Raw genomic sequence first — 13,271 nt, 5'->3', positions numbered from 1 at the left:
AAATAGAGTAGATCTAAATCAGCGTAGAACTTTCTATGATGATAAACATGTTCTATATCTTTGCTGTCCAAACCGGTAGCCACTAGACACATGTGGCTACTGAGCACGTGAAATGTGGCTAGAACAACTGAGAAAGTAAATTTTAAATTTTCTTTAATGTTATTTAAAGTTAAATAGCCACCCTGTGGCTAGTGACCACCATACTGGACAGTGCAGATCTAGGCTGCACAAAGTCCCTTCTGGTTCTAGAGTTCTACGACAATTTCAGCAAAAGTGAAGCTGTTAAAACAATGTAAAAGTTTCAGATTAATATTTAATATATACTTCCCCTGCTCCAGTAACGTTTTAAACAGCTTTCTTCCCCTCCTCTATAAGATAAGCCTAAAGAAGATGTAACAAATACATATTCTCTTAGGTAGTATGGAAAAGAGCACATAGTAAGATTACCTAGTTGCATTTTTTTTCCTGTTTCTGATTTTATTATCATCATTATAAAAATAGCATGCATATCAAAATTTTACATAAAATTTTCGAAAAGAAAATTACCATCCTGACACATCCCATTGTTACATTTGGATTTGTTTCCTTATGGGTCTAACCTCCTCGCCATGGTTGTATTTCTTTTCATGTAGCAAATGTCTTCTACACTTAATTTAAAAATAGGTATCAAAGAAGGGCAGGGGCCTTCCCTGGTGGCGCACTGGTTGAGAGTCCACCTGCCGATGCAGGGGACGTGGGTTCGTGCCCCAGTCCAGGAAGATACCACATGCCGCGGAGCGGCTGGGCCCGTGAGCCATGGCCACTGAGCCTGTGCGTCCAGACCCTGTGCTCCGCAATGGGAGAGGCCACAACAGTGAGAGGCCCACGTACCGCAAAAAAAAAAAAAAAAAAGGGCAGGCAAACCCAAATAAATCAATAAATAATGGGATTTTGTAATGGGAAAAGTTACATTAAAAATTATGTACAGTCCCCCCAAAACAATAATCTAAAAAGCAACAACACAATTTTGACATATACCAAAAGAGCTAAATCCAATCACTTGGGTAGAAATTTTTATGCTATAAAATTTTTAATACTGAACTTTCCTTCAGAAGCAAAGGTTCTGGAAATACATATATACACACAGATACCATATGAATATACATGTGTGTGTGTGTATATATATATATTTGGCTACAATTTTTTCAAAATGACAAACTAGAGTCAATTCAAAATGACTTTCAAATTTTTCAATTATTTCTTTGTTTTAAAAAAATTTTATTTATTTATTTTTGGCTGCATTGGGTCTTCGTTGCTGCACGTGGGCTTTCTCTAGTTGCGGCGAGCGGGGGCTACTCGTTGTGGCATGTGGGCTTCTCATTGCGGTGGCTTCTCTTGTTGCGGAACATGGGCTCTAGGAGCACGGTCTTCAGTAGTTTGGCACGCGGACTCAGTAGTTTGGCTCGCGGGCCGTAGAGAGAGCATGCTCAGTAGTTGCCGCACATGGGCTTAGTTGCTCCGTGGCATGTGGGATCTTCCTGGACCACGGCTCAAACCCGTGTCTCCTGAATTGGGAGGAGGATTCTTAACCACTGCACCATCAGGGAAGCTCCTCAATTATTTCTTACAATAGTGACCTCACCATCTGTACCAGTTTTTGTATCTTCCAAGAGAATCGCATTTGTAGAAATAGCACAAGACCTGAGCACCAGTGAATTTAAGTTTTAGTCCAAGCTCTTCAGATTACCTTTTTTATATATAAATTTATTTATTCATTTATTTAATTTTTGGCTGCATTGGGTCCTCGCTACTGCACACGGGCTCTCTCTAGTTGCTGAGAGTGGGGGCTGCTCTTTGTTATGGTGCGTGGGCCTCTCACTGCGGTGGCTTCGGTTGTTGTGGAGCACGGACTCTAGGTGCGCAGGCTTCAGAAGTTGTGGCACACGGGCTTCAGTAGTTGTGGCTCGTGGGCTCTAGAGTGCAGGCTCAGTAGTTGTGACGTGCACGGGCTTCAGAAGTTGTGGCACGTGGGCTTCAGTAGTTGTGGTGCGCAGGCTCAGTAGTTGTGACATGCACGGGCTTAAGTTGCTCCATGGCAGGTGGGATCTTCCCAGACCAGGACTCGAACCTGTATCCCCTGCATTAGCAGGCAGATTCTTAACCACTGCGCCACCAGGGAAACCCCTTCAGGAGATTACCTTTTGAGCTTTGGTAAATTGCTTTATGTATCTTTGAGTTCTTTCTCTTGCTTCTATTTTCTTCCCTTTTTTTTTTTTTTTTTAATCTTTAAAAAGTGAATGTAAGTCCTTTGGTAGGCAAACAACAAATAGAATACAGCAGAAATAATGAGCTACCACTTCCAAGACTGGGTTATAAAAAGACCATCATTTCCCTCCTGGGTGTCACCTGCTCTCGTTCGCTCACCTGTTTGGTCTGTGGGAAGCTGGCTGTCATATTGTGAGCTGCCCTGTGGTCAGACCTACATGACAAAGAACTGAGGGACACCTTGGACCAACAGCCCAACAGAAACTAGGGCTTTCTGTCCAGTACCCCCCAAGGAACTGAATCCTGCCAAGAGTCACATGAATGACTCAGAAGCAGATCTTCCCCCAATCAAGCTTTCAGATGAGACTACAGCCCCAAAGACAGCTTACCTGCAACCTCCTAAGAGACCCTGAACCACAGGCACCCAGATAAGCTGCACCCAGATTTCTAACCCACAGAAACTGAGATAATAAATATTTAAGTTCTTAATTTCTGGGGTAATTTGTAACAATAAATAAGATACTTCCGTTCAACTCAAATTCTATAATTCTATGGTATTAATTAATATATTTAGGTAGACCAAAAAAGTCAATTCCCTGTTCAACATGAGCAAATGAATAACAGGATTTGAAAGGAGTAAATTATGAAACTTAAACATTTACACTCTATTCAAAAGATGACATCATTAAAAAGTGTAGCATTAATCAAATGGTATTAAAATACACTATCTACAACTAAAACTACAAACCTAACCAGTTTTCTTGTTTTTAATTGAAAACAATTCATTTGGACATCAGAACATGAACAAACAACTAAAAGCATCTCAGTGATCTAATGTCCCTTATTTTCCAGAATTTAACATTATTTAGTAAGAATTTACCAAATTTGAGAAATCTCATTTTGTTTTTACTTTATGTAAGCCTCTAAAAATTACAAATCCTTGTCTATAGACCTGTACGTGTTTCTTCAGTATTAGATTTTGGTAATACTAGTGGCTGATCCTGAGAAGTAGGCACAATAAGATATAGGGGTACATTTTTTAAAGTTCTGATCTTCTGGTATACATAAAGCAGTTTTATGAAAAAGCACAAATGAAAGCACGTATTCACTCAAAACTGACCATACAATTTAAAATATTCCGTAAGCCTTTCCTTCACAGTTATAAAAATCTGTATACGTTAAAACATGAAACTAATATGTCTGTAACAGGACTCTGTAAGGTAACTGGATAAAAATTCTGAACACATTATTGTCCACAAACAAGTTGTATTAGATCTATATCAATATAAAGATTATAACTATACCATAGGCAATTTGGAATGCCCACAGTGGCACATCTCTTCAACATTTCATGTCTTATTTAAAGACATGCCAGGTCTACTGTCCTATATTTAAAAGAATTTGATAAAATATCAAGTCATATCAATAAAATGCAGAGCATTTTATACTACCCACGGTTTCATAAAATCCACCTCTTCCTCTTCTGTCAAAAGTTTCCAGCTACCATTCATTCCAATTACAACTGTGTACTTTTAGAAAAACCTATTCACACGTCCCCAAAATGCCCTACAGTGATATCCAGTCAGGCACATTAGAACATGCAGTTCCAGGTTCCAAGCTACTAAATGAAAACAGGCAGAGCAGTTTATGGAGAGAAGGCACTACTCACTGGAGAAGACTTGCCACTCATGAAGAATTAAAGGTCCAACAGGTATCTGAAATGTACTGCTGATATCACTCACTGCTTTTATTATGAATTACAATTTGCTCATCTGATTAATTGAAAGCTGTGCAAAGTTAAATCTATAAAATCCTCAACAATTAAATCCTGCTTTATAAAATGGCATTATTAAATTAACATATCTATAAATTTTATATTGGCACCCATCCCACGACTGACAGGCAATCCTCTCTTAAATGTCTTACCTGACAATATGAAAAGCAAAAACATTTACTATCCCCATTCTTACACTCCAAACTACTACAAAACTAAACACCAACTCAAAGCTTCTTACTCTAAAAAATTCATGGGCTCCTTAAAAAGTGTTTTAAAAAAAGCTTTTCATTTTAATTTTTTTTTAAAGTAGGTACCCCCCAAAATTATTTTTATGTAAGAAAATCAAAACTGTTTAGTATAAATTTTACTATCTCCTAAGAGCCTATGAAATATTCTAAGTATATAGAAGTCTCACTCCATGAACCATTCCAGTGAAAAACCCCACATAATACCAGCTAAGAATAAAAGGAAACTAACATTTACCAGACACCAATTTTATATATACCAGGTGCCATATTTTGCCATTTTTATATTAGCTCATTTAATCCTCATCACCTTGGGATGCAGGTGTTATCCCCATTTTTCTACAAGTTGGGTTACTTCCCCAGTCACACTGAGGATTAAAACTCAGTTTTGTCTGGTTCAAAGTCTCCTTCTTTCCATTATATGTTAAACTATAAATAAAAGCTCGACTCCTTAAAAATGTTCCTTAACAAAGGGCTTGACCTCTAAAACAACATAATGGCAAGGATTCTATATAGAACTTCAGGGATTTCTTCAAAATCAATCATACACAAATATAAATTATAATTACTATGGATTCTAGACACTCATCTAATATTTTCTTGAGTATCTAGAAGAAGCACAAGTATATCTATACATGATTTGATTATACTAAGCCTGTCTCCCACTATTCAGTCTAATATTAACAAAACCCAATTTTGCAATATCTAGACTTTTCCCCTTTCTTTATTATGATCTGCATACATAAACGATCAGATATCCAGTGCTCAAAGTATACAAAAGAAAAGAAAACAGAGTAATAGAAGTAAAGAGGAGGTTAACTACAAGGAAAAAACCCCAACACACCGGCCAATTGTATCTTCCAGAACCTGATCCTAACACAGGAAAACCACTCAGCCTCAATTCCTATATTATTTATATACTAATAATGGTGATGAACACCTTTGATATTTTTGATATTCTTATTCTTTGTTGAAAATCAGACCAAGCCACTCCTTCCTAGAATTTCATTCCAGGCAAGCCAAGTAAGCTAAAATGTGAAATTTATATGGTTTTCCATGCTTAAGTAAGTAGGAGTAGAGACCATGATGTACATAACTGACCCTCAAATGATCTAGGAAAAAAATATTATGTGTGTGACAGAGAGAAAGCAAATGATAAATTGGTGACTCTGAGTTAAGGTTACATGAGTATTCTTTGTATTATTCTTATTCTTGGTACTCTACTGTAAACTTGAAGTTACTTCCAAATAAAAAACTGAAACTTAAAAATTACATGGCAGGGACTTCCCTGGTGGCGCAGTGGATAAGAATCTGCCTGACAATCCAGGGGACATGGGTTCCATCCCTAGTCTGGGAAGATCCCACATGCCGCGGAGCAACTAAGCCCGTGTGCCACAACTACTGAGCCTGCGCTCTAGAGCCCACGAGCCACAACTATTGAGCCCGCGTGCCACAACTACTGAAGCCCGTGTGCCTAGAGCCCGTGCTCCGCAACAAGAAGCCACCGCAATGAGAAGCCCACGCACCCCAACGAAGAGTAGCCCACGCTCGCCGCAACTACAGAAAGCCAACACGCAGCAACAAAGACCCAACGCAGCCAAAAAATAAATAAAATCTTTAAAAAAAAAAAAGTGGCAGTATATCTGAAGTTAACAGTACATACGTGGATTATACAGCAACATTTTTACAAACAAAAAACACAGGTTCTTAAGGAAAAATTTAGTGATGTGTGAGGAAATCTGCACTATATCCTACCAACTCATGATCACTTAGGAATAAATTTCAACTACACTGCCATGCAATGGAACGTGGCAATGGTGCCTTGAGCTGAAAACATAGCAGGACAAAAAAAAAAAAAACAGACATCACATAGTTTGGCGTTTAAGTGTTTCACAAATCTAATACAGGCCTGCTGCACACGGCAGCAAATCTACAATTCAAGTGGTATGTGTTATCTGTTTTGCAGTAAAACATAGGCAAACTGAAAAATGAAAAACTTGCCATTTTACAAAACAATCGAGATGCAGAATGTCTGGGTTTTGATGGCTTTATTAAAAAAGATTTTTTTTTCCTACTACAGCTCAATTCACAACAGTATGTGTGAATCATGTTAAGAAAGCAAGGACGGAGAAGAAATAGCCACCAGGAACAATGCTGCAATCTTTTCTCCTACAAGGTTACTATTAACTCGCCTGCCCATCACAATTTTGATTTCAAATGTTCATCATGCTCCCTTAAATCACAAGGATGCATCAGAAGAGAAGTAATGCTCAGAAGAAGTTCAAATTTCAAAATTGTGAAATCAAACATTAAAAATAAAGGTTTTCAGCTAACAGTGAAACACCTTTAAAAGATCGTCTCTATCCTTTCTGGAGGAACCACCCAATTTAAAATCCTTCAGTACATTTCCCTAAGTGAACGGTCCTTCTCTACCCAAGTAGTTCTAAACCTTCTGGGGAAGGGGCGGCGGGACGTCACGCCAAGGAAAGACCCTTTCCGAAGAAAATTCTCCGCAAGTGCAAAATTCTGCACATATTTCCAGGGACTTCCAGAACCCAAGGCCATTATCCCTGCCCGCCCCCCCCCCCGAAGAATCCCAGCTCAGCGTCTCCTCAGTTGCCTCCGCGGAACACCCGCCTCGACACAATCCCCACAGTCCCCGGCCCGCCCCGCGAGGGGCTGGAGGCTCTGCCCTCGCACAGCGGATTCTGTAACTGATCTTTGTCTCTTCGCCCAACTGCCTTCACCTCGGCAAGGTCATTAACTGCCAACCACCCCTTTAAGCCGAGCCCTCACCGTGGTAGTTCGTAAGAGCCACGGCCGAACTTGCCTGTCATAGGATATATTTTGCCCCCTCTGCCCCACCTACCTTCCCCATTTCGGCGCGTTACGTATTTATCACTTGCCCATTATACAGAAATAGCCACCACCACCAGCCCCTGGCGCGCCCCCGCCCCGCCGTTCCCCCTGCGCCCCCAGGCCCATGGCCCGCAGACCCTCCAGGGATGGGCCTCCCGCCATCTCCCCTCCTCTGACCCCTCCCCTCCCCAGTCCTGCCCTCCCCCACACAGGGACCCTCCCCCTCCCTCTCCGGCACCGTCGCTCCACCCACGGTCCCCTCTTCCGGCCGTTCCCACCGCGGCCCCAACGACCCCACCTCCCAGGTCCCTGCCGCCCCCCCCCCCCAGCCCTCCACCCCTCCACCCTCCGTCTGTGCCGGCATCCTCGCCTTCCTCCCGGCTCCTCCCCTCTGGACACCTGTGTCGTCCCACCCCCTCCACACACGCCCCCCCCCAATTCATTCGTCTCCTCCCCGGCTCCCCAGCCCCCGCCATCCTCCTCCCCTCCCCCTCCCGCCCGGAGAGAGCCCGAGGAGGGAGGGAAGGCGCGGGGGAGGGGAGGCCGCGAAGGGGCCGCTCTTCTCCGGGTTCGCCGCGCGCCGCGGACCCGCAGGGCTCCCCAGCGCCCTCTGTCTCCCCCACCAGCGGGGCAGAAGTCGGGGCCTTCCGGACGCCCCCCACAAGGGTATTTACCTTCTCGCCGGGGACACTTTGCAGACGACTCCAACATTGGCAAACACTACAGAGAACTGACCCCGCTCGGCCGCCGCCGCCGCCGCTGCCGGCTTCCACCCCTCGGGCTCCCCGCCCCCCGCCTCCTCCCCCCGCCTCCGCCCGCCTCCCCTGCGCTCCCGCCGCGCCCTCCCGGGCCCGCGCCGCGCGCCCCCGCCGACGCAGCCGCTCTCGCTCCCCAGCCTGCCCGGCGCGCGCGTCCCCGGCCCCCGCAGACCCGCGCCGCGTGCCGGCGCCGGCCCTCCCTCCCTTCTTCCTTTCGCAGGTCCGCGGCCGAGCGCGGCCATTGTTCGCGGCGCCGCTCCCGCCCCCTGGCGGCCGGCGGGCCGCCGCAGCGGCGGCCGCTACAGGCGCTGCGGTGCTGGCGCCGGCAGGCCGGGCCGCGGAGCGAGGGGCCATCCCCCGGGGCCTTGGGAAGGAGGGCGAGGGAACGCCCAAGGACTGCGCCCCGTCCGCAGTCTCCGGGTCTCCGGCCCGGCTCCCCGCCCCCTCGGCTGCAAAGGGTGGGCCTGGGGCAGCCTCTTCCACACCTGCACTCGGCAAATGCCTCCCCCGCCCAATTGAACCTCTGCTCTTTCCAGGTGGTGTCCGCACCCCGATTCCCCTCCCGTACCTTCCCCAGGCTTTCTCGCTGCCCCCCTTTGCTCTGCTGGGGGCGCGCGACCATCCCGCGTCTGCTCCGGCCGCCACTGTGCGAAGCACGGTTTAGCGGATCCTGCACCTTTCCAGCCTGGGAGGAGGAGGGGGAAGGGGGGGAAAGGGGAGGGGGTTAGCGCCACAGTCTCGCCCGGAAAACACTAGTGGTCAGTAATCACCTGCACTCCAAGATCCGCAGCGTGGCCAGACAGCCTCCTCAGCCAAAAAAATCATAAAAAAGAAACCCTTCGAACCAAAAAGGAGGATCATCTTAGAACAGTGCCCTAGATTCTAGATTGTTGAGGCAGGAGTGCCAGAAAACTCGAATTACTTCTTGAGTCGTCCTGGTTTTGATGTGGGTTACTGATGTCTGGATAACTTTAACCCAGTTAAGCCCAGTGAAATTCAACACTCCATTTAGTAAATGGCATCATAAATAATGTGGCAATAAAGTAAGTGTAGAAATAGAATTATTACTGTGTTTTCACAAATTTATCCATTTGCATTATTATTCCCAGGGTTGCTTCCCAGTATCGATTCTCCGCCTGAGAAATGTCTACCAGGCCTGTGATTTCAGTCATCACGTAAAACCGATAGTTCTCCTGAACAGCTGGGAAGACAGTATGCACAGTGGTTAAAAGCAAGGGCGTTCGAATTAGATAACCAGGCCAGGTTATCCACTTACTAAGTAGGAGACCATGGACATGTTACTTACCCAATGAGTCAGTTTATTCTTTTGTTCAACAGGAGATAACATGTGATAACATGTATTTAAATGTGATAGTATGTATAAAGCCCTTTAAGTAGGACCTGGCATGCGCTAAATCTCCCATGGAAAGAGATCAGCTACCTGCTACATTTTCCTCCTGGAACTCTTTCCTATGCTCCTTCCCTCTTTTCACATCTGCCAATTCCCTCAAACTTAACGTGGTGCATCCTCCCTAAATCTGCATCAGTCCTTGATTAATGACTTCTAGCTCAAGCCTAGCATTCAAATACTTGTTGAATGAAAGAGTACATGCCCTTCACACCAGCGGTATCAAAGGACAAGCCTCCCACATCTGTGCCTTTCCTGGGCTACTCGCTCTCCCTGCATTCCATCCTCCTTTCACCCAATGAGCAAGTCGTCCTTCAGATCATTCCGAAATCACCTCCTTGAAAGCATTCTCTACCTCCTCTGAGCAGGTCAGTGCTGTTGTTCTCTCTCTTCTGACATAGTAGGTACATTAGAGTGTTTTTGAGCCTGATTCCACATGCCAAACAGTACATTCTTTAAGGCCAGGCTCTGTAGCTCATTCATCTTTGTAGTCCCAGCATCCAAGAGCTAGGGGGTGGAAGTAAATGCTTTTGGAATAAATAGATGAGTTTATGCTTTTAGAAATGACTCTGAAGTGTTCAGAAATGTCATTCCCTCTTATTCAGGTCATTAAAGTTAATTGAAAACTTTATCTCCACTGTAACTTTTCTTATAACGGATTTTAAGTCTCTGGTTATCCACTTGCTAACTAGGAGACCATGGGCGTGTTACATTTAAACCCCAAATAGAATGAATTTTTATTTTTTGTTATTTTTTTTCCAGCTGACTTGCCTGGGCACCCCCAGCCCTGGAGCCACAGCGTCCCGGCCCACCCACCAACCCTTAGAATGAATTTTTATTTTTTTAATTTTTGAATTTTATTTATTTATTTTGGCTGCATTGGGTCTTCATTGCTGCATGCGGGCTTTTCTCTAGTTGTGGCGAGCAGGGGCTACTCTTCGTTGCGGTGCGCGGGCATGGGCTTCAGTAGTTGCAGCACATGGGCCCTAGAGTGCTCAGGCTTCAGTAGTTGTGGCTCTCGGGCTCTAGAGAGCAGGCTCAGTAGTTGTGGCACACGGGATTAGTTGCTCCGCGGCATGTAGGGTCTTCCTGGACCAGGGATCGAACCCGTGTCCCCTGCATTGGCAGGTGGATTCTTAACCACCGCACCACCAGGGAAGTCCCTAGGATGAATTTTTAGAAGCCATAATTATCAGAGAGAAAATTGTTTTGGAGCTTGAATCAGCACTTTCAATTGTTCAAGGTGTGTAGATAGCATCAGGACATGAAATCACCTGAGTGGCATGGAAATCCACATGTCAATCTATGATCTTGGGATTTAACTTTAAAATGAGATGTTTGTGTAGGAGTTGAAAAAAATAGATATTTAAAGAGGTATGGTCCTATTAGAAGCTGATTAAAACAAAGCAACAGATTTATCCATGTGTCTTTACCAGGAACCATTGAAGTCAAATATTCAACCATCAGAAAAGGATAATGCTTTCAAATTCATCAGGGTCAGGTTTGAGCAATTTGAATAGGACAGATTCTAGAACCACAAAACATGATTTCTCTTCCAGCTATGTCCTCTCTTTTCTTATAACAACCCCTTCCTGACATCTATTTTCCTGTAAAATTCATCTCGTCCCCCAGCACCCACTGTATGTTATTCTCTTTTACATATATCTAAACATATTTTTATCACTACACATTATTTGTTTCTTCCAGTATACCTCAGCTCCTTGAAGACAAGAACAAAGATTTCCCCCATCTTTTCCTCTCCAGCATCTAGCACAGTGCCTGTGGTGATCAACAAATGTTGGCTGAATGAATGGATTAGTGAATTTGACAAACATTTACTGAGTACCTACTATATACCAAGTACTAGTCACAGCCCAGGGATATATAGCAATGAAAATAATCGGCAAAGTCTTCGTCCCCGTGAAACGTACAGAGAAATGAGTGAATAGACAAATGTGTGATAAAAAACACTTCCCAGTCCTTTACCTATATTAGAATACCATTCTGGAAATTTCCAGTGTATCTGCCTGCTCACTAATATATCAGTTGCCTGGGACTCAATTTTTTTTTCATAATAATGAGGTCAAAATAGTTACTAGAGTATCAGCTACCTAAACACTGTACTAAAAAGCAGTAGAAGTAAATTACATTGCAAATATAATCATTAAGAGTAAGGAAACAAAATTTTATTTAATAAAGTGTACAGAGGTTCTTTTAAGTCTTATCAAACATATTGCTCAATAAATATTTTGAATAATCCATTAAGTATTGATTTTTTAACCAATTTAGATACAACAGCTGGTTCTCTAATGCCATCTTTACCAAATTTATCATTGCAATGTTAGAAGTTGGAGGCAAAAGAGGAATCAACTCCTCCTATCCCCCAAAAAAGAAATGGTTATGCAATTCCTGATGAGTATAAGTTTCTTGAAAATGGTGAACATTTTTTGCTATGTAATAGAGGATAAGATGATGTGGGCAAAATTTTGATATGTGGCACAGAATCTGGGTTAGATGATTTGGTGAAATATAAGGACTGGGCATGTGATGGAACATTTAAATATAGTGCAGATATGTGCTATCAGTTATATACCTTACATGTATTAATAACAAATGGCAGCGTCCCTCATCTGTTCGTTTTACTTCCAGGGAAAGCTGAAGAGACTTACAGCAGATTTTAATGAATCTATGTCCCACATTAGATCCTGAATCCTCAATGACCGAATTTGAGAAAGCAAGTATCATCGCTTTCTCTACCATATACCTGAATACAACTATAACTGGCCGTTCATTTCGTATGGCAAAAAACATTTACCACAAAATCATTGATATTGGAGAAAAGTTGCACTATGAAACAGGTGCCGAATTTAACACAAAAATTAAATGCACTAAGTGTTCGCATTTCTTCCAGTCAGTGATGTTATCGATGGCTTTATTGAGCTGACAGGGGACAATGATTTGCCCCAAGAGTTGACTTTTTATTTTGAAACACACTACATTGGAGAAGAAAGAGGCCGAGGGCCCCAAAGGTGCAGAGTTGAACCCACATTTCTCTCAGAACTTTGGAACATCTGTCAACGGACATGTGACAACACACCAAGAACACACAACAGTGTAGAAGACTTTCACAACACAAATATGCACTGACAAACATGCATCCTATGACTTCCCTGGTGGCGCAGTGGTTAAGAATCCGCTTGTCAGAGCAGGGGACACGGGTTCAAGCCCTGGTCTGGGAAGATCCCACATGCCACAGAGCAACTAAGCCCGCACGTGCTGCAAACACTGAAGTCCGTGCGCCTAGAGCCCGTGCTCTGCAGCAGGAGAAGCCACCACAGATGAGAAGCCCGCACGCAGCAATGAAGACCCAACGCAGCCTAAATAAATAAATAAATATTAAAAGAAATCTAATGTAATCTTGGCATGCATTAATAAAAGTTGATTTAAAAAAAAACAAATATGCATCCTAGTATTTGGAAACTGATACCTCTCAATAAAGGAAGAAATATTAGCAAAAAGGAAGATGCAATGCTGAACAAGGAGACAAATCAAGAAGAAAAAAATAGTATAAGATACTCTGAACAAAACACTTGGAAGGCAAGTGCTTAGGTACAACCTAGAAAATAAAATCAGTTATTTGTGAAGTATTGCCATGCATCTACACACGTTTTAAATACAACTATTTTGTATTTTGCAATAAAGTCTTTTTAATTTTGTTATTCATTTCTCATGTTTTATGTTTATGTCCTCTTTGATGTCCCATTTTATTTTTCATGATTTTATGTTTTATGGCAAATTTGCCTTATGGCCAACTAGTTGTGCCGTAAAAATGTTTGCAACAAAGATGCTTACAGTGACAATAACAGACCCAGAGAAATCCATATATCTGGTATTAGAAATGTTGGTATGAATAGTAAAGAAAAACAGTTTTCTCATTAAGTTGGTGTCCAGAGAACCAGAAAATTGGTTGATAGTGTGGG

At 43.2% G+C, this 13,271-nt stretch overlaps 1 protein-coding gene and 1 long non-coding RNA gene across 11 annotated transcripts in view; one reads left to right on the top strand and one right to left on the bottom strand.

The window, feature by feature from the left end:
* The window catches only part of STAU2 (staufen double-stranded RNA binding protein 2), a 305,414-nt gene extending 296,835 nt beyond the window's left edge, over positions 1 to 8,579 (bottom strand). Inside the window, exon 1 of one of the 10 annotated variants that reach the window (XM_067712055.1) lies at positions 8,452 to 8,579. Coding sequence is in view for 1 of the 10 variants with exons in the window: in XM_067712047.1 (XP_067568148.1) it covers positions 7,800 to 7,836 (37 nt within the window). In the remaining 9 variants the exon portion in view is untranslated. Of the gene's footprint in view, positions 1 to 7,135; positions 7,155 to 7,799; positions 7,922 to 8,451 lie in introns of those variants that run through there. The other 9 variants (XM_067712049.1, XM_067712054.1, XM_067712059.1 and 6 more) reach the window with 9 other exon arrangements.
* A 40-nt stretch (positions 8,580 to 8,619) lies between these two features.
* On the top strand, positions 8,620 to 12,987 carry LOC137210328 (uncharacterized). The gene is made up of 3 exons (XR_010936462.1): positions 8,620 to 9,659; positions 10,999 to 11,784; positions 11,877 to 12,987. It is a non-coding gene; the product is annotated as an uncharacterized lncRNA (long non-coding RNA).
* The last annotated feature ends 284 nt before the right edge of the window (positions 12,988 to 13,271 follow it).

This window comes from Pseudorca crassidens, chromosome 17, assembly GCF_039906515.1.
Source record: "Pseudorca crassidens isolate mPseCra1 chromosome 17, mPseCra1.hap1, whole genome shotgun sequence".
NCBI lineage: Eukaryota > Metazoa > Chordata > Mammalia > Artiodactyla > Delphinidae > Pseudorca > Pseudorca crassidens.
Note: the sequence above shows the minus strand (reverse complement) of the source record. Positions and strands in the feature narration are given on the sequence as shown.